This window comes from Crocodylus siamensis, chromosome 9 (assembly GCF_052110815.1).
Source record: "Crocodylus siamensis isolate JL-2025a chromosome 9, ASM5211081v1, whole genome shotgun sequence".
NCBI classification, from domain to species: Eukaryota; Metazoa; Chordata; order Crocodylia; family Crocodylidae; genus Crocodylus; species Crocodylus siamensis.
Genome location: NC_143403.1, coordinates 69,429,595 through 69,449,527, shown reverse-complemented (window position 1 = coordinate 69,449,527; position 19,933 = coordinate 69,429,595). Strand labels below are relative to the sequence as shown.

Below are 19,933 nucleotides of genomic sequence, written 5' to 3'. Positions count from 1 at the left end.
GCGCCCCTATTGGGCGGCGGCGCGGCCTATCGGGGAGTGGGCGGGGTGCGTCAGTGGAGCCCTACGGCGGCCGCGCAGCAGTCCGGTCATGCTGCCCGAGGTGCTGGTGGTGTCGGCGCCAGGCAAGGCCATCCTGCACGGGGAGCACGCCGTGGTGCACGGCAAGGTACCGCCCCCCGGCCCTTGGCCCGCCCGAGCCCCCGCCCCCGCCCCTGACCCCTGACCCCGACCCCTGTGTGTGCGCAGGTGGCTGTGGCCGTGGCCCTGGACCTGCGGACCTTCCTGCGCCTCCGCCCGCGCCGCGACGCCCGCGTCCTCGTGGCCCTGCCCAGCATCGGCGCCCGCCTGGGCTGGGAGGCGGCGCCGCTCCGCGGCCTGCGCGCCGCCCTGCCAGGTGAGCGCCCGGGGGGCTGGGGGTGGAAGGGTTGGGGGGTTTTAAACCTATTTTGGGACCGTTTTAGTACCCGGGTGTGAGACCCGCCCAGAAAGGTGTGAAGTAAAGATCGGTTGGAGGAAAATCTTTTTTTAAAAGAATCGCAGGTTGATTAAATCTGCAGCGACAGACATTCCCGTCCCGGGGGTTTGAGAGGCCGTGGGCGGTGTGAGTAGGTAGGGCAGTCCCAACCCTACGCGGCGCCTGGAGGAGAGAAGCGGTGGTGGAGCAGCCGTGTTGCACAACGCGCCCTCGCTTGGAGCGTGGGAGCTGCGTCGGTCGATGCTCCCAGCAGTATTAAAGTGTCTCTTGCAGAGGGTGACCAGGGAGCCAAGATCTGGCCCAGCAGGAGGGGTGCGGCCCTGGGAGGGGGGTTAGCTGCAGCCCAGGCTGGGGCTGTGTTGGTGTCGGCGCTGCTGGGACGTTGCACCAGAAGTGAGAGAGTCCTGCCGCCGTGATCCTGGTCAGGCTGACACTGTGCTGGGGTTTAGGAAGAAATTTGACCCCTTGGGCCGGGGGGGGGGTAAAATGCCTTCCTCTGTCGCGGGGCACGGCCTCTGCTGGGATCTCTTGAGCACATCATCAAAGCAGGGCACTGCAGTTCCCCTGTGGCAGCTGCGGGGTGATGTCTTGTGCCGTGTCGGGGTTGACGGTAGTTTTGCTAAGAGGTTAAGCTGGATTTCTATAGGCTGGTTTGGGTGGGGATGGTCCTGCCCTGCGCAGGAGTTGGACCTTGTAAGGTCCCCTCCACCCCACTGCTGGGCCAGTCTCTGGTTCAGGGAGCTGCAAGCACATCAGGGCCATGGCATCAGGGGGCAGCTTAATCCAGAGCTGGGTGGGAAGGAGGCTGCTGCCAGGTCACCCTCTCCTTAGCTAGCCTGGGAAGACGATGGGGGAGAGGGCTGCCCTGTCTTGTCGGTGCTCGCTGGCTGCTTCTGGAGCTGTGCTCGCTGCCTGGAGGCTGCAGCTGCCTGGTCTCAGAGGGGTTTCCTTGGCACACATGGGCCTGTCTCAGACGGGGAGTTGGGCTAGATGACTTCTGGAGGCCCCTTCCTGCCCTATTTCTCTATGATTTCTACAAGTTACTTGGCTCGGATCCGAGCACGTGCCAGGACTTGCATTATGAAGTGCCACACCAGGTCTCTGCCGCTAGGCTATTTGTATTGTATCTGCAAAGATCAAAGTGCCCTTAATCAGGCGTCCTGTCTCCTAAAGCATCCAGTAGCGGCCTCCCACTTTGAGGGGGCCCTGGAATATCTCCCCTGACTACAACCGTCTCACAACCGCGTCTGTGCGTCTCGTACGGTTCCAGGCACTGGTGATGTGCTTGCGTCTCGGTTCCTGTCCTGAAAAGCACAGGAGGTGCAACACAACGGGAAGCCCAAAGGCAGGAACAGATAAACTAGGGTGACGAAGGCTGCTGTGGGTGAGGCGAGAGAAGCCATTCGTCAGAGGGGCTGCTTGTCTCTTGGTTTAGTCTTCCTGAGTCCCTGGTCATGTGCATGTCCCTGTGAAGCGGGAGGAGCCGTGCTTGTTCTCCTCTCAAAATGTCTCTGGTTGAAACTTCCTTTGTAAATGCTTGTCCGCTGCTGCGTGCTTCCCTAGGTGACTTGGAAGAATCGAAACCTCCAAGCCCAGAACAACTGGACAAACTGCGGGAGTTTGCTGGGATCGCCCATGGAGCCCCAGCCACAGAGAGTCTCGCCACCCTGGCATTTCTCTATTTGTACCTGGCTATTTCAGCTAAATACGGGTGAGATTTTGTGCCTGGATAGGAACGTAACATAATGTCCAGGGGATGCAGTGTTCTCTGCTGACTCTTCTCTCGGAGAGCCACAGGAACCTGTTTAAAACTATAAGGCTGCAATAAAAATAGAGAAGAAGCAGGGGGAGGGGAAGAATTTGCTTTGTAATCTTAGGAATTTACCTTGGAGGAACTTTTTGAAGTTGAGTGGGTGGAAAATTGGCAGGGATGAGCCCCAAACAGACAATCTAGAAATTGGGTGAATTGTTTCATGAAATGTTCTAGGCTCCTAAGCATGGTTACTGTGGGAGCTGACAACAGTGCAGGCTATTGAAAAGGCCTTGAATGTGATGTGATCTAGCTACTAATGATGTCATGACTCATCAGCTGTAGCAAGAGAGGCTGAATCCCAAGCTCTGTTTCAGCAATGAAATAAAGCATTGTACAGGTCTGTAGCTACACAGGACATTGCACCAAGTGTGCTCTGGATTCCTTGGTGATAGCTGGAGTCTAGCTGTGTTCCTCAGCTGAAAACCGGAGGTCTTCACTGCGTCTAAGCTACAAAGACTCGCCTTTAGCCATTAGTGCTGGGAGTCTGATGCACAGATGAGCAGTTCCAGATCTGTCCAGGAGACAGCAGCAGTGGACAAACGTGCATGGCCACATACTAGCCAGATCGTCCGTTGCACCAGGATGTATGCTGAATGTAATCCCGTTCCTGGTTTTGGATCAATAGGCTGCTCTTGGAGCTGTTATAAATATTTTTAAGGTACCTTCCTGGGGTGGTATAAATACTAAATAATCCCCCCAATACAAAGCTTAAGAGACTGAGTTTAGCTGGGCTTTCTTCTAGTGCAGGGGTGAGCAAAATGTGGCCCGCAGGCCTGATGTAATCTGCCAGGCCATTCTCTCCAGCCCGCAGGGCCCCTAAAAATGTAGAAAATGAATATTTAGCTACCCCTGGCTGCTTGTCATGAGGCCCTCGATGGCTTGCCAAAACTCGGTAAGCGGCCCTCCGCCTGAAATAATTGCCCACCCCTGTTTTAGTGCAATGGATTTGCAAGGCTGGTCAGCTGCAATAGCTAAAAACTTTTACTGAGGACAGACTCTTTGTATCAATTGGTACCAGCTATTGAGCAATTGCTTTGCTGCAACATTTGTGTTGTTGCACAGCATTTTCATATTCAGGAATGTTTCTGGCACCTGATTTCTCCCTGGGATTTCAAAAATGCAAAAAACAGCCACACGTTAGTCCACGTGTCTAGCTTCCAGCCTGCTTCTGCTGTGGTAGCAATGTTGGGTTGCAGTGGCTGTTGAGGTTCATGTTTGAATGTGGCATTCAGTGTCTTAGCCAGTCTTTTTCTGTTCCAGGGAGGTGCCCAGCATGGATATAGTCGTGTGGTCCGAGCTGCCCACAGGTGCTGGGTTAGGTTCAAGCGCTGCCTATTCTGTTTGCTTGGCAGCAGCCCTGCTGACTGCTTGTGGAGCCATTGGCTGTCCGCTGGAGGAGGGGAAGCCTACAGCCAGGTGAGGTGTCTAGTGAATGCACAAAACTGAGAGAGCTCAGTGCTCCCTAAGTGGCTAAGGAGGGATAATTGAAGCCTTTTTTTTCTTCACTTTGTTTTCCTTGCTCTCCCAGCTTGTTGTCAGAGCACTGGGATATGAAATGGGAGTTGGAGACATCACCTGTTAAATACAAATGCTGAGAAGGGACGGTCTGAGGCAGTGGGTGACATGACTAGGCAGGTACGCAGAGCTGGTACTGCGGTGCCGAATCTGTCAGACCTTCCGCACATGTTTCATTGTCCTTATAACCTGTCTGTGCGGCACGCTGCGGGTCACAGCCATTGTAGAGCTCCCCCAGCTGAACGTTCACCAGGCTGTTGTATTCAAGGCCCGAGGTCCTCTCGGAAGGAGGGTGAGCTCCTAGGCTTCCCTTGGTCTGAGCAGGCTCCTGCACTGGGTGTTCCTGTGGTCTGTCTGGGCACAGGCACCCTGTTTTTTGAGTCACTGCAGAAAGGACTAGCGTGGCCCAACTGCCACCACCTCCGCTACCTGTGACTGTCTTCGGAAGGGTTTCACAAACCTATCGCTGTTCGCTTTCACAAGCCCAAGGAACATGTGGGTCGTGACAGCCCGTCCCCACCTCTTGAGCATTCTCTGGACTTTGTGGCATCCTCTCATCAATCTGAGATCCTTTCTTCCCTGTCTGCTGTCATGCTCATGTCACTTCCTGGACTTGGAGAGTTCTTCCCAGGCAGCTGGTTTCCTTTCATGCTTCTTCCCAAGCTTCCTCTTCTGCAGCGGTCTGAGAGAGACCCTTTTCCTTAACCTCCCAGTTCCCTTATCAAGTGCCACTGCCCAAAAGGTTGGGTTCCCCACATAGGGGGACTCTTGCTTAATAATTTCCCTGCCTCCAGAGTTTGGGAGAAACAGTTTGCCCTGTGTAGGAGCCAAGGCTGCTGTGTTTGAGACATGATCATCAAAATCAGAGTAGTGAGACAGCTGACAGCTCTGAGCCAGGGGCAAGGATTTCTCTTGTCACTTGATGTCGGTTTTATGCCTTTAGGAAGCTAAGAGAACAGGAGTTGGTACCCACACCCCAGATTCAGAATAGAATTTGCCATCTTGTACACACAGCTTCTGATATTAAACCCTTCCTAACCTGTACATAGACAGAGTCCCCAGAAAGTTTCACGCACACAAAATCCCTGGTCCCAAATTAGGCAAGTGGCACAAATCTCTTCAACCTTCTCCTGTGGTTTTTCAGCTGCAGTTTTACTACAGTGTAATTTTCAGTTCCAGTTTGAATGCAGAGAAGTAAAGGACACTTTTTGGGGTGTTGGCTTTCATGTAACATCACACTTTTTTCTCTTTTTGCAGTGTTCTGACTTGTGCAAGAAGGGGTCTCAGCTTTTCAGCCCAAGAACATTAACTAGAGGTCATTTATGATGAAGTTCAGTTTTACTTTGACCAGTGGCATTTGTGTGTGCTGCATCCCAAGTGCCCTGCTAGCCAAATATCGACAAATGAGGTCAAAGGGCAGATAAAGAGCTGATTTTTGGATGAGCTCTGAAGAGGAGAGTGGAAACTGCTGGGGGGAGCGGGGGGAGGGCGCTTGGTATTTCTGCCTTTCATTTGCATGGTTCAGTGACTACACTCATTGTTGCACTTAGGAGTGTGTGATGCCTGCGTGAAATCAATGTTCGTGCCTCTGCCCCATCATGTAATTACTATTCTGGTCCTTGTACTCTAAAAACCTGTCAGATGCGTGTTCCCCCTGCTTTGATCTGCTCAGACTACAATTGATACGGAGACGTCTGATATTAATATCACTGTCAATGCGTGATACACTGTTGGAACAGTTGCTAAGAGTGTTCTGGAAAGGAGAGGTTTGCAGAGCTTCCAGCACATGCTGCAGCCTGCCTGGAGAGTGTCTATGTGTGTGTGGACCCACTAAACGTTTATATATAAAAATGTCATGGGGTGAAGAAAAGGATGGGGAGCAATAGGCTGTTTGTTCTGATCCAGGCTAATAGTGTGCTGGGGAAGGGCATTGTAGACCTGCACACAAGTCCGTTTCCCCCAACTATCTGCTTTGTTAATGGTTATTAGAGAACAAATCCAAGAATGGCCGGGGGGGTGTGGAATATGGTGTTCTTGGTGGGTTTGTAGTGGAGGCTCAACCCTGAAGCAAAGTGGAGAATGACTTTGTAACCGGGCAGTCTGCCCATGTTGTTTGTCTTGCAGTAGCGCATGCTGTGCCCTTAGTCCTCGGTGTGTCGGACAGAGCCAGTTCTTGTAACCCCTTGATTTAAGAATCTCCAAGCAGGTGCGACTTGTGTTGTGCTGCTGAGTCATTGCTCTATGCTGAGCCATGCAACTGGCTTCCTGGATTAGAAAAATGCCCTTTCTCGGCTCCAAGTCCATGCTCAAATTATCAGAGTCCAGCACAGCCTGGGACATTACTACATCCTAAACATCAAGGTGCTTAATGGAAATATGAACTTTGTTCTAACGATGTCTCTTGACCCAGTTGTGAGGGGTGTGAGATTTGAGCAGCTGGCAAATGGAGGGAGGAATTGTGCGTGTGAAATGCTACTTTTAATATTCCTTCTCACCTCACGAATTCTGCGTCTATAAATACGCCATGCTGAGTTGCAAACACTTGAAAGGGGAGGGAGTGTTTCTCTGAAGGCAGAGGCAGGCTGCCTAGCCTGTATATCTAAAGCTTAAGCTACTCTGGTCCTGACTTGTTCCTGTCGACGCCCTGTCACTGGGTGCTCTTGGGAAGCGATTCTTTCCCAGCCATCCTTGGACTAGTCCTTTGGTTTGTTTTTCATTGTCCTGCTGTCAGCAGAGATGTTGCCAAGTCTCTCGTCTTGGACTCTCCTACTGGGCATCCCTTATTGCTGCTTGCTTTTTTTTTTAAAGGATGATTTTCTTAACCTTTGGGTTCCCCCTGACCTTTATATTTCTAAAGGGGATTTTCTCTCTTGTCATTAATGGGAAAGTATCAGGCAGGAGCATACCACTTGGCTCTGCAGCATCACTTATCGTGCTGTCCGGCCCCTTCCTGTGCAGGGGTTGAAGCAGCTGGCACCATGGCTCTGTCTACAACCTTCAGGAGATCCTCCCAGCTTTTGCTGCTTTAGCCATACTCTGAGCAGTCCCAGCTCTGTCGAGCACCTTCCCCTCTGTTCTCAGGGCTGTGCTCCTCTTCTGCCATGTGCTACTCTTACGGGGCCACCTGCTAAAGCTTCCCACTAAATAATTAGCGCAGCATGAGGCTTTATCACACCTGGGGCCTCCCACTCACTCCATGGACCACACTGTGGGATGGTGCCTGCTCTTCTGGCACCACCTGGCCTTCAGGGCTCCCCTTGTCTGTTCTTTGTTTCTCACCTGTTGTGTTTTTAAGCTGTTTTCTTTCCTTTCAGGTGGACGGAGGAAGAGCTGGATTTAATTAACCGCTGGGCCTTTCAAGGGGAGCGCATCATCCATGGCAATCCTTCTGGGGTGGATAATGCTGTTGGGACTTGGGGTAGGTTGTTTTTGATTGCTGTTTCTCCTGGCTTCTGAAAGGTCAGGGTGTCAGTTCTGGCCCATATTCCCTGCACTGGTTTGGAGCGGGGAGGAAGAGGTACATGCCAGTCCTGTAAAGCTCCTGATGGCAGATAGAGGCTCCACTCAAGGGGGACATTCTGAAGCAGAAATTTTGCACAAGATAGAGGTGCTTGTGAGTGCTGCAGTGAAAGCCAAGGGCTTTTCAGGCTACTACTTGAATCCCTGGGCTATCTGATTCAGGGTAGATGATGTAGCGAGGCATGAGCATCTCCATCAAGCATCTGAGTACACTGAAAAGGCATCCAGAATCCAGTCTGCAGCTTTGCTGACCTTCACCAATTAGCATAAAGTCTGACTGTCTTGGCAAAAGCTTGAGTAGAAAAAGATGAGCAAACCTCCCTGCAGTATCCAAGGAACAGGTCTGTTTTGATCTGGTTCCCTTGGCTTTACCAGCCTCTTCTAGAAGAGAAGGGCTGTGGTGTTGGCAGAGAACAAAGGGGAGATGTTTTCTCCAGAACAAACCCGCTATACAGTACCAGTTCATTATGAGCCAGGTAATGTAGTATGCACATGAGGCAAAAATAGGGGGAAGAGGGAGAATCGGGTCCTGATCCTAGCTTTGTCATTGGGGATTGGGTGTTACCATCCTGTACCTCAGTTTCCCCATTTGTCAAGTGTGAATAATACAGACCAGAAAGCCTAATGCATTAGATGTCTGAAGTACTTTACAGTCTTACCTCACTTATTCCGGTAGGAGAGGAGAACCTTGCTGCAGGTGTCTGAAATGTAAAAATGTAGAGGCCTTGCACAGGTATGAAAAACAGCTGCAACCCAGATGAATGCATTGCAGCTGTGGAGGCTTAATTAAGATATGCTTCAGAATGCACTGTCAGTGCGCTGCAGTACTTTGTTTAAACAGTCTCGCTAACGAGACCCGATTACAGCAGCAGCGCTCTCATTTCATCGCAAAGTGGGGAAAATGAAAATCTTTCAGCTAGTGCCCTCTCTCTGAATTGGAGTCGAAAGCAAAGAATCCTTGGGCAGATTTAGACTCATTATTTGATTTTTATTGTAGACCAGTGAAGATTTTAGTCTAACTAAGCTTTCCCCGCCTTAAAATGCCTTTCGGTTTTGACAGTCTAGCACCGCTAAGAACAACATGGAAACACACCAACCAATTTTATTCACACCATTTGAAAATCTGCCTTGTTCTTATGCCTCTGTTCCTTGTGGCTACTTACTCCTGTAGTGGGTGAGGTGGTAAAAGTGAAAAGCTCCTATATGTATGAAAATAGCATGTTCCCTCCAGGTATACTGTGTCCTAAAACTGTGCATTTTGCTTTAGGTGGAGCTCTCCGGTACCAGTCAGGAAAAATCACACCATTAAAGAGGTAATGCAAGTTAATAACATGGATACGACAAGTGAAACATGGCAAACTTAACACGTCCCTGTAGTGTCAAGGCATGAGGGTAACAAAATGCTGAGCAGAGCAGTAGAAGAAGCAGACCAGTCTGTGGGATGGGGCCCGCAATAGCTTTAACACTTCTAGCCAATTTTGTCCTGGTAGGAAAAGAATGAGATCAGGGATGTTGGGTTTCTGTCAAAGTTAGACAAAACCAGTGCAGGGAATCAATATTAATTTCATGGCCTCGTGGGCAGTGGCATCTGGTCCGCTCCTGACAGCAAACAACTTTCTTTTTTTCTCTTTTAAAGAAGCCAATAACCCCCATCCCCACAAACCTTCCTGCTTATAGAATTTCAGAACAGTGCAAAAACTGAGCTGCAGAGCCCTGGAAAGGGAGACCAGCCCCAGGTTTCACACGCTGCCTGTATATGATTGTCTTGTTCTGGAGGGGGCTGGTCTGAAAACAAGGTGGTGTGCTGTGACTAAGGTCATGGTGCAGTAGAGAGGAACAGGTGACAGAACCTGTTGCAGCTCCTTGACTCGCTGCCCTGCTTTGTCGCAGCCTGAGTTAGAGCATCCTGTTTGCTCCCAACCTAGGCTCTTTGCCGTCCTTAGCACCTACTTCAGATGAAACATGGAGGATTTTTTACTGAGTGCCTTCACTTTTTTTTATATTTAAATCACTGCCATAACCCCAATATTTTGTGGGGCACCTGAGGGAAAACAAATTAACCAGCTTTTGCTAAAATGATCTTCCATGAAATATGTGGCTGCCAATGTCAACTCTATTAGGCTTCAGAGTGAACGACTTAATGAAATAAATGGCCTCTCATAGTAGTTGCAGCCATGCCTGCTATGGGACAGGGAAATCTGGGTGAGGGGGATCCCCTACCCTCCATAAATGCTGACCTTGTGAAGGAACACCTTGAGAAGCTGGATACCTTCAAGTCAGCTGGCCCTGACAATCTGCACCCCAGGGTACTCAAGGAGCTGGTGAGTGTCATAGCCCAGCCCCTGGCACGGATCTTTGAAAACTCCTGGCGCTCTGGTGTAGTGCCTGAAGACTGGAAGAAGGCCAATGTGGTGCCGATCTTCAAGAAAGGGAGGAGAGTGGATCCGGCTAACTACAGGCCCATTAGCCTGACTTCTATCCTGGGAAAGATCCTAGAAAAGTTTATTAAGGAGGCCATCCTTGAGGGACTGGCCCAGACTAACATCCTAAGGGATAGCCAGCACGGGTTTGTTGCAGGTAGGTCTTGTTTGACCAATCTCATTTCCTTCTATGACCAGGTGACCTATCACCTGGACAAGGGAGAAGAGGTTGATGTCATATATCTTGACTTCAAAAAAGCTTTTGATCTGGTATCCCATGATCACCTCTTGGCCAAACTGGCCAGTTGTGGTCTTGGCTCCACCACGATCCGCTGGCTGGGAAATTGGCTCCGTGGTCGGACCCAGAGGGTTGTGATTGATGGCAGTCACTCATCGTGGTGCCCTGTGACCAGTGCGGTCCCTCAAGGCTCTCTCCTGGGACCCATCCTGTTCAACATCTTCATTAACGATGTGGACATTGGAGTCAGGAGTGGACTGGCCAAGTTCGCCGATGACACCAAACTTTGGGGCAAAGCATCCACGCCAGAGGACAGGCAGGTGATCCAGACTGACCTGGACAAGCTCAGCAAATGGGCGGACGAGAACCTGATGGTGTTTAACACTGAAAAATGCAAGGTTCTCCACCTTGGGAGGAAAAACCTGCAGCACCCTTATAGGCTCGGCAGTGCTACATTGGATAGCACTACAGAAGTAAGAGACTTGGGGGTCATCATTGACCACAAGATGAACATGAGCCTGCAATGCAATGCTGCGGCTAGTAAAGCGACCAAAATGCTGGCTTGCATCCATAGATGCTTCTCGAGCAAATCCCGGGACGTCATTCTCCCCTTGTACTCGGCCTTGGTGAGGCTACAGCTGGAGTACTGCGTCCAGTTTTGGGCTCCACAATTCAAAAAGGATGTGGAGAAGCTTGAGAGAGTCCAGAGGAGAGCCACGCGCATGATCAGAGGTCAGGAAAACAGATTTTACGATGACAGGCTGAGAGCCATGGGACTCTTTAGCCTGGAAAAGCGCAGGCTCGGGGTGATCTGATGGCCACCTATAAATTTATCAAGGGTGACCACCAGGATCTGGGGGAACGTTTGTTCACCAGAGCGCCCCAAGGGATGACGAGGTCGAACAGTCACAAACTCCTGCCAGACCATTTCAGGCTGGACATAAGGAAGAATTTCTTTACTGTCCGAGCCCCCAAGGTCTGGAATAGTCTGCCATCGGAGGTGGTTCAAGCACCTACATTGAACACCTTCAAGAGTAAATTGGATGCTTATCTTGCTGGGATCCTATGACCCCAGCTGACTTCCTGCCCTTTGGGCAGGGGGCTGGACTTGATGATCTCCCGAGGTCCCTTCCAGCCCTGGTGTCTATGAAATCTATGAAATCCACAAATACAGGAAGCATCACGGCATTGCTTCAGTCTTGACTTGTGTTTTCAAGTTAGTTTGTAGGTCATAAGGGTGGAGCATTTTTTTAAAAATTTATATGGAGGCTTGAGAACATGCATCCAAGTGACTGCAAAATCATGCCAGCACTTGCAGCAGTGGGACAGCTGATACAGAAGCCCTATCTATATCAAAATATAAATGCATGCCATTGACAGTATCCTGGGTGAGGAAAAAAGGAGCCGGGGGATGTGGAACAAATCAAGGGAGCTGTGCAGTTAGTGGAAAACGAATGAGCCTCAGAGTCTCTGTTCTTGCTTTCAGGGTGCCGACTCTGCGAATCCTGCTGACCAACACCAAAGTGCCTCGAAGCACCAAGATCCTGGTGGCTGGTGTTAAGGACAAGCTTCTCAAGGTGCAGCATCTCTTTTGATTTCCCCTGGTAGGGACCTGGGACAGAGCTTGTTCACTAAAGCCAACACAACGGCATCTGGACTGGGCATTGAATAAATGGCAGAGTGGAGAGAGGGGGTCTGCGTCCATGAGGAACTTCAAGGTCCTTGTTACCTGCTGCTTAGTGCTATTTCCCTGTTTCCCCTTGCTGTGGCAAGGCCAGGAAGCAGGAAGGAAGAGCAGGCTCTCAGCCCAAGGGATGGGGTAGGTCCAGAGCATCTCGCTAAGGCAGCACTTTTAATATGACCGTCACTCTGTAGCGTTCTCTCACCCCAGCAGAGTCAGCTTCTTATAATCGCTCCTACAGGACTCACGGGTGTTTCTGTTGTCCTGGCCTGCTGGAGTGGAGACTTGTGTATTGACTTCTCTCATTACTCTGCATGATAATCAAGCATAAATCAAAGCCCTGGCCTAGGGCTTCACCCTCTTAGCTAAAAATTAGGACTGTGCCTGACTCTTCAAGCTTTTGTTGTATGGTAATCTGGCTAATGCTGGGCATTTTGGAAAGCAGAAGACCTTAAAAATATCTTCTTTGGCTTTATCTTCTGGTTTTACAGCCCTTTAGTGTTCCCTTCCTTATAGCGTCCTCTTCACTGAAGAGCCTGGAAGCATAGCTCAGGGAGAAGGTTAGTGTTTGTTAGAAAATTACGTGACTCCTGACGCTGGAGCTTCGAGAAACTTGAATATCAGGTGTCTGGCTGCAATATTGCTAGAGTCCACAGTTCTGAAGTACCCTGTCCTGTGGCTGAGTCCAAATCTCTCTCTCTTCCCTCTGTCACCCCCAGATGTGACCACCTTGCCTAATTGGCTGCATGTTAAAGTGGATGTCCTCGGGTGGGTTGGGACAGGGCAAGGCATCTCCCAGCCCCAACAGCACAATGAGGATGCACAAGAGCCCAGACCCATCCTCATGTCTCTCATCTACTTCCCGCAGTTTCCTGCTATAATGAACCCCGTGCTCGACTCGATAGATGCCATTTCTCATGAGTGCGAATGTGTTCTGGAAACAATGGCTGTGAATCCATCACTGGAGCATTACCCAGTCCTGGAGGTAAGGGTCTCTTCCGCCTGTATTTTTAGACCCTGTTATAGTCACCCATCAAAATGTCATTTAAAGAACATTAAGATAGGGAGAGACTTTCAATGGCAGGAAATGTTCACTTCAAACTGAACCGCAACATTCTGCCTTCGTTAACACTTTCCCTCCCTCTGAACTAGCTGAGGCTATCGGCTCCCTCATCGGAGCAGGCATGTGTATAAAATGCATTCACTCATTATATCAGTGCCATACACTTCATTTCCCTTAGTTGAAGGGATGAGTGAGTTTTGGATCCAAATTTCATCTCCTGTTGAACTATTTGCACTCAGATGCCAGCAGCGTCCGGATTGGAAATTGCTGGCTGTCAGCAGTGTGAATGGTAGCTTTACAAAGCCAAAAAGGAAGCGCAGAATCCAGCATCCTCTGGTTTTGATGGACTGTGTATAACCCAATCCCCAGCATTTTGTGCTCATCCTGTCTGCTGGCTCAGGAGAGCGGTTAACAAACGTGCCCAGCACTGGCCTGACATTTGATGCATGATGTGAATTCAAAGCTCTAGGTTCATTGGGCTCTGTTTAAAGCCCAGGGAGGCTGACATAGGGGAAACTCTTCCACAGGAAAGGAGGGTCCTGCAGTGGTGTCTTCACTGTCCATAGAACATGCCCGTCCTTAGTCTACATATTTTGGGAATACATTTCCCAGGCTGAAATGTGTCCCAGTGGGTGCAAGTAGATAAAACCACCTTCGTGAAGGAACACCAGCATTTCACTCATGGGACTTGTGAACACTTAAGATGATCAACAATTGCTCTGGAGGACTTATTTTGACCAGAGCTCTGGGAATTGCAGTAGCCCTACCTTCCTGTAAGGGGAGCAGGCTAGAGGCATGGGTGGAGGGCAAGGCATCCTGGTCCCTCTGCCTTGAGCCAGGTACACACAACCCAGTGTGTTGGGGGCGGTGTGGTTCTTACAGAAGCTGCCTTCGCTGGGAATGGAGATACTGTGTTTCCAGGCTGTGCCTGCATTTAGTTTTCAGCTGCGCAGCATGATAGCAGAAGGACTTAGCGCTCCTAGTCAAGACAGGTAAGTCTTCTGTGCTATCTGCTAGCTGGAGCAGGAGATCCTATATATGGGTTCTGTTCCCAAAGTTGCACTGCTCCACATAACCCCAGCAGTTCACTTCAGTTTGGTGTCCCCTTCTGTCCATCAGCTAACGGGAGGTGTGGGTGACAAGGCTGAGGTGCTTTGAAATCCCCCAAGTGATAGATGCCAGAGCAGTCCTGTTTGCATTTCTGGGAGAGCAAACACTGCTATGACAGCCGGTTTCTGTTTGTCTCATGTCTGGAGAGCCCACGGAAGCACGGCTGATTTATATACAGCATACATGTATCTCTTCAGCTCTTGCTGTAGCTGAAATGCGCAGTTCTGGCTGCCTTGTGTCTGAACCGTCGAACTAGTCTGCTGTGTCATAAGCTGTCATCTGATTCTGGCAGCTTTTGGATGGGAATATGACAGATGTCTGGGATCCTCATAGACAGCGCTGCACGCTGCACTTAGGCATATCCACAGGCCCCTAGGTGGACATCTGTCCAATCCGGTGCACAGAACTTGTAGCACGCCTGCTAAACGCTGCAGGTTAATTCATCTTCCTTCTTTTATCTAAAATCCAGGATAAATGTGGGGAGTGGGGGATGGAATAATTACATGTCATCCAACTCCCGCCTTGTGCTTGCATGAGACCCGTGCATGGCTGGAGAAGGAACTGACCGCGGTTGGCACCTGCCACGTCACGCGGCACCTTCCCATCCTGTGCGGTAAGAGCGTGTCAAGTGGAACATTTTCGGTGGAGAATGGGTACTGCCCATAGGCGAGAGGCAGTGCAGCAATGCCTCCTCACAGCACCGAATGAAGGGACCGGCTCTGTTCGAAAGTGAGGCAGGAACTTCTAGTGGAACAGCCTGCCACGGTCCTCGCTTCCTGTGGCTGGCTCTCATGGTGACTCATGTGGCTGCATTCTGCCACCATGCTGTGGTCCCACCTTGTGAAGGCCTCCTGCTGAGACTGCCACCTCTCAGGGGTCTGAAAAGGGTGACAGTGCTGCGAGGAAGGCCATTAGGAGACCTCGGTTGGCTTCCTGGCTCTGGTGCATGACTTGCTATGTGATCTTGGGCCAGTCGCTTCACCTCTCTGCCCCTTGTTTCCCCTTCCGTGCCACGATGGCAGTAGTCCTGCCGGCCCTCCACCCCTGTTAGGTCTTGTCAAGCTGTGCTATGTCTACACTGCAGCCTGTCGCATCAGGCAGAGCTACCCACACCAGCTGTGCAGCAGCTCATTGCTTGGGCTGCAAAACCATCCCAAGGGGCAGGTTCAAATAGGTCGCTCTGCCCCCTACACTGCCACTAGTACCAGAGCCAGCCCCTGGCCTCACGGCAGACTTGGCCCAGGACCGCCTCAGGGCAAGAGGTGCCTTTGACAGCACCTAGCATAGCTGGCCCCAGTCTTGCTTGGGGCCTTGATGTCCTGCTGTAATTCAGGGCAGTCTGTTTCGGTCCTGAGCTCCTCACTCAGGACTATGGCTAGGTAGAAGCAGCCCTGGGAGGGGGAGGGGGAGTGGGAGAGGTGGGTCACACTCATTTTGCTAAAGGAATCGGAGTTGGGAACGTCCTTCTGGCTCTTCTTTGAGGAGGCTGCTCAATCTCTGCCCTCTCCCCTTAGCTGACCTGCTAATTATAATGGTGCCTGTCCATGTACACTTTAATTAACATCCTGGTGTGCGGCCTTCCAGGGCTGCGGCTGGACCGTTCCCTTCTCTCAGCCACTCTTGTCTCATTGCCCCATTTTTCAGTGCTCGGCAGGTAATTGTCTGGGCCTTGGCTACGGCAGCCTGTCAGCCAGCTGCTCCCTTTTCTCATTTAACTCCTTTCATCCTGGGTTTGTGTTTCAAAAAGGTCTTGTTATTCTCCCTTGCATTTCTGTGAGGGGGTGTCCAGCACTGGCCTGTTGGCAACAAACTCTGCAGTTGCAAGCATGGCCCCTTGCCTATCCTACCAGGATACCCACTAACCTGAGGTGTGCCCACTGCCAGGGGAAAGGGGCTTGTTCAGTCACTGTGGGCTGCTTGGTCCTTGGCAACTCTGGACCTGTCGTTCCGTCTTGGCTTTGTGGCATGGACGTGTGCATACTGGGATTGGGTGGAGACTCTTGCTAACTCATGGCCATTGAATAGCCATCTCATTCAGGCCTGGCCTGGGTTGATTTTTTTGCTCTTCTGAAGGTGAAGGTCCTGCATCGTGGTGGTGGGCTCCTGGCACACTGAGGCCTTTCTGCTACAAACAACTCAGTGTAGGAACAGCAGAGCTCAGTACCTAATACTTTGGTTTTGGACCTTGGGATTCAAGCTGTTTGCAATAGCTGAGCCCATGGTAGCTATAGAAAATATCATCTCTGCTTGGAGAAAGCCTGTTCTGCACTTGCGTGTCCATAGCTTGTCTGAGATTTGGCAGGTTGGGAAGAACCTACAGGTGCCTAGGGTCCCTGCCTCAGGGTGCTGAGAAGGTCCCGTCATTTGCCTGGCCCCGTGCCCTGCGGGGGTGGGAGAAGGGAGTGCATCATGTCACTGTCCCCTTGACTGCCACTTCTGACGTGTTGTGTCACTTGCCCTATGGTCTTTGTTATGTTGGATGGATGGCAGGACTGGGGATAGTGACTGCCAGGAGCAGGAGAGATCCCAGCAGGATCCTCTTCCCAGCTAGGGAGAGGTTTTCAGTGTGTCCTGCCCAACACGGGCCTAGCAGGGGAGAAATGGAACCGGTTAAGACCCCTTAGAGAGCTCACTGGGACCTCCACAGGGCACCAGATGGAGGTTATGCAACACGTTGATATTGTTACATCCATAAGTGGCCATGAGCTGCGTGGGGTGCTTGCAGACGTGGCCACCTGGCTCGGTGTTGCTTGCCCCGAGAAGCAGTTCGCTGCTAGTGAGACGGTCCTTTTGTCCTCGCGTCTCTTAGGTGTTCCAGAGCCCGGGCCAAGTGCAGGTGACTCAGACTCAGCGGTTCAAACCTTCAAGCTTTGCTGCTGGCTTTGGGAAATCCCATCTCATCAATTTTAAAAAAGGGCCTGTCTTTGAGAGACCCCCCGCAGCCTCCTGGTGGAGTTCCTTATGTCTGTGTGACTTTCTCGTTCAAGGAGCTGTTCGATATCAACCAGCATCACTTGAATGTGATTGGTGTCGGCCATTCCTCATTAGACCGGCTGTGCCAGGTGACGGCCTCACACGGGCTGCACAGCAAGCTGACCGGTGCTGGCGGAGGCGGCTGCGGCATCACTCTGCTGAGACCAGGTCAGGAATCCTTTTGCTTGCTACGGTTCATTTCACCCTTCGTCTTCCAGCAAGCTCTGAAAGGCAGGATTGGTTAAAAGCAAAACCTTGTGCCACATCCCTTAAATCTGTTCGACCTATACCAAGGGTAAGCCCTAACCTCTGTTTATAGCATTCTTTTGCATTTCACAAATAACCCCGTGAATCCAGGTGGCTTTGTATCCCAGTCCTGCTGAGATGTCAGCTTTTCGGAGGTGCCAACTATCAGAGCCAAGCCTGGCAAGGTATATTTTATCAGTGTCCGAGGTGTCCGTAAAATGTAAATGGAGGGAGGCCCAGACTTGCCCTTATGTGCTGAAAGATGTATTTCTATTGAGGCCCATCCCTTGGCAGCCTAGCTTTGTATATTTGGAGACCATCATTGAAGTAAGCACCCAGTGGTTGGACTCTGTACCACTAGGATTCTGCTTTTGGAGCACACCGATCTGGACTCATTATGGCTCTGGCAGGGTGCACGGTAACAGCTGGAAAGTCCAACATGGCCATGAATATGGCATAATACATAGCTGGCCAGTATGACAGAGGTTTGCATATTAACTCCCCGAGGTAATTTCAGCCTTTCTCACTTAAAGGCAAAGAAGAGCATGGTAATAACAGGTCCCTGCACATTTAAAATACTGATCTCTCAGCAAGATACTGAGGCATTTGGTAAATCTACTGGGTTCCCAGGTGTCCATTTAGGACTGCATGCAAACAAAACCTTAGGGAAACCTGTCAGCAAAATGACTGGGATGCGAGCATGAGAGTAGGTGACTGACTTGTACCCGCCGTGACTGCCAAATGCCAGCAGTGTTTTGGGCAGCGGTGTCCTCTCCGTAGCAGACAGTCCAATCCAGACTAGATGCCCAGCAATCCATTTCGTGTCCCAGCCTAACCAAGCTGAACTTAACCACCTGGTATAACCTCTTCTTGGCAGACACCCCCTCACCAGTGGTGGAAGCAGCAAAGCGAGACCTCATCACCTGTGGATTTGAATGCTGGGAGACCAGTATTGGGGCACCCGGGGTATGTCTTCGCTCGCCTCCCTCTATGAAGGCAGAAATACTACAGGCCTTAAGATAACATGGGCTATGACTCTTCCTGGGTTCTTGGTGCCACAGATTCGGGCCTGATCGCTGTTACCTCTTTGCCTGTCCCTGGGATCAAACACTAGTTGCTGCTCTCTTGCCCCCATTCCCATCCCTGTGGGACTGCTTAAGCTGTTGCAACTTAGGGGCAGCTTCGATGAAGACAGCAGTGACTGCTCCTGCCTACCCCAAGTTCAAATTTACCTCCTTGCGTGTCAAGCTCCTCTCTTGAGCATCCTGACTAGATAGTAGCTTTGCCAAAGGGCATAAGAGGAAGCATGTTAGCCCTGGCATCCTGGCCAAATTCCAACACAAATGCGTTTTGCGGCCTTCTGCAGCTTTGCATAGATGCTTAGCTCTTCTACACCTCTCCTTTTCCCTCCATGGGGATGACGGGGAAGCTGGAGTAGTTAATGTATGCCAAGTGCACTCAGATTTCTGGACAAAAAGCACCAAAGAAGCAGAGATTGTGAGAGCTACGCAGTTTCTGCTAAGGCTATGAGAGGCGTTCCTGAGAGCAAGCCATTTTAAAATGGCTCTTACTTGTCACTACTTAGACGACGGATTTGTAAAGCTAGAGAAAAAGTGAAAGTGCTGATAAAGATGCACCGTTTTTAGAGGGCTTTCCCGCAATCCTTTTTTCTAGGCTAGGAGTCATCAGCCTATTGCTTTGGGCTGAATCTGGCCCATGAAGCTGGGGACAGTAGTGGCAATCAGCAGTGGCAGCCTGTCTTCAGATTGAGCTGTGTTTTAATTTGGCCTGCTTTTTCTAAAAGGTTGCCAACCCCTGGCCTAGGCTGTTTCACAGACCCATAAGCAGAGTTTCTGAGCATATTATGACCTGCCTTTCACACATCAGGACCACAGCGTCTGCATGGGATAAGCTTTAAAGCCGAAAGAGTTTCCCATTATTTATAGTCAAATTGAGTGCATTGAAGTTCCTCCTACTTAAAGCCCAGTCTGAATTTTGGTCATCCTGCCTGCTGCTGGAATATGAAGCCAATCACGGTGGATAAAAAGAAGTGACTTAGGTCAATGTTCTTAGTCTAACTCAGCTTTTATTTCTCTTCAATTTTTTTTTTCTCTAATGGACCAATTTGCCAGCCTGCAAGAGTCTCAGCTTCCTCCATTTAAAATAATGTAAATAAAATCTTATTCAAGCAATACAGTCTTGAAGAAGGTCAAACTGTGGGACTGACCAAGTACCTGGAACCAGAGCTTGCTGAAGTGATAACCAGCTTGTGACAGCTCCTGCCTCATCTGCACCTGCTGATGTGAAGAAACGATTTTCATTTCAGTTTATTTTATTTGGTTCAGTTCAGTGACTGACTTTTATTCAAAGTAAAGACACTGGCAGGAGGAAGAAGTTGGAAAGCTCATCCCCACCCCACCCCTCTCCCCTTCCAAATTGTGACCTAAAAGTCAGGTGCAAGAGGCTGAGATCTACTAGTTTCAAAATGTTTGGGAAACCAAAATAATTAGTCCAGCTTACTAACTATAGATCACATTTCTTCCATTTTAATATATGGGTTTACATGCAAATCACTTTTTTTTTATTAAACTATTCATGTGTCTGGTCTTAGTTTATTAAAGGCAATTTTAAAATGGTGGTTTTCTGTATTTTTAAGTGAAATTCCAATTTCAGTCCAAAACCCCTACCTTGGGGGTCTTCAAGAGGAGATTGGATAGATATCTGGCTGGGGTATTATGATCCCAGCACTCATTCCTGCCCAGGGCAGGGGGTCAGACTTGATGAGCTGTTCAGGTCCCTTCCGACCCTCGAAACTATGAAAAGAAGCTTGCCACAAATCGCGAGTAAATAAAAAATAGTTTGCCCTTTTTTTGCTAACAA

General features: G+C 50.2%; 1 protein-coding gene across 1 annotated transcript; it reads left to right on the top strand.

The window, feature by feature from the left end:
* Nucleotides 1–21: 21 nt before the first annotated feature.
* Nucleotides 22–19,688, top strand: MVK (mevalonate kinase). Its single transcript, XM_090062365.1, has 10 exons — nucleotides 22–166; nucleotides 247–394; nucleotides 2,039–2,186; nucleotides 3,549–3,704; nucleotides 7,118–7,221; nucleotides 8,590–8,635; nucleotides 11,467–11,557; nucleotides 12,530–12,646; nucleotides 16,822–16,975; nucleotides 17,931–19,688. The coding sequence occupies exons 1-10, from the start codon at nucleotides 89–91 to the stop codon at nucleotides 18,074–18,076; spliced, it is 1,188 nt and encodes a 395-aa protein (XP_089918491.1). The 5' UTR covers nucleotides 22–88; the 3' UTR covers nucleotides 18,077–19,688.
* The last annotated feature ends 245 nt before the right edge of the window (nucleotides 19,689–19,933 follow it).

Coding starts and splice junctions, on each gene's coding strand:
- MVK (XM_090062365.1), top strand. CDS start 89: ATGCTGCCCGAGGTGCTGGTGGTGTCGGCGCCAGGCAAGGCCATCCTG. Junction 7,222..8,589: donor TAATGCTGTTGGGACTTGGG/GTAGGTTGTTTT, acceptor ATTTTGCTTTAG/GTGGAGCTCTCCGGTACCAG. Junction 8,636..11,466: donor AAAATCACACCATTAAAGAG/GTAATGCAAGTT, acceptor TCTTGCTTTCAG/GGTGCCGACTCTGCGAATCC.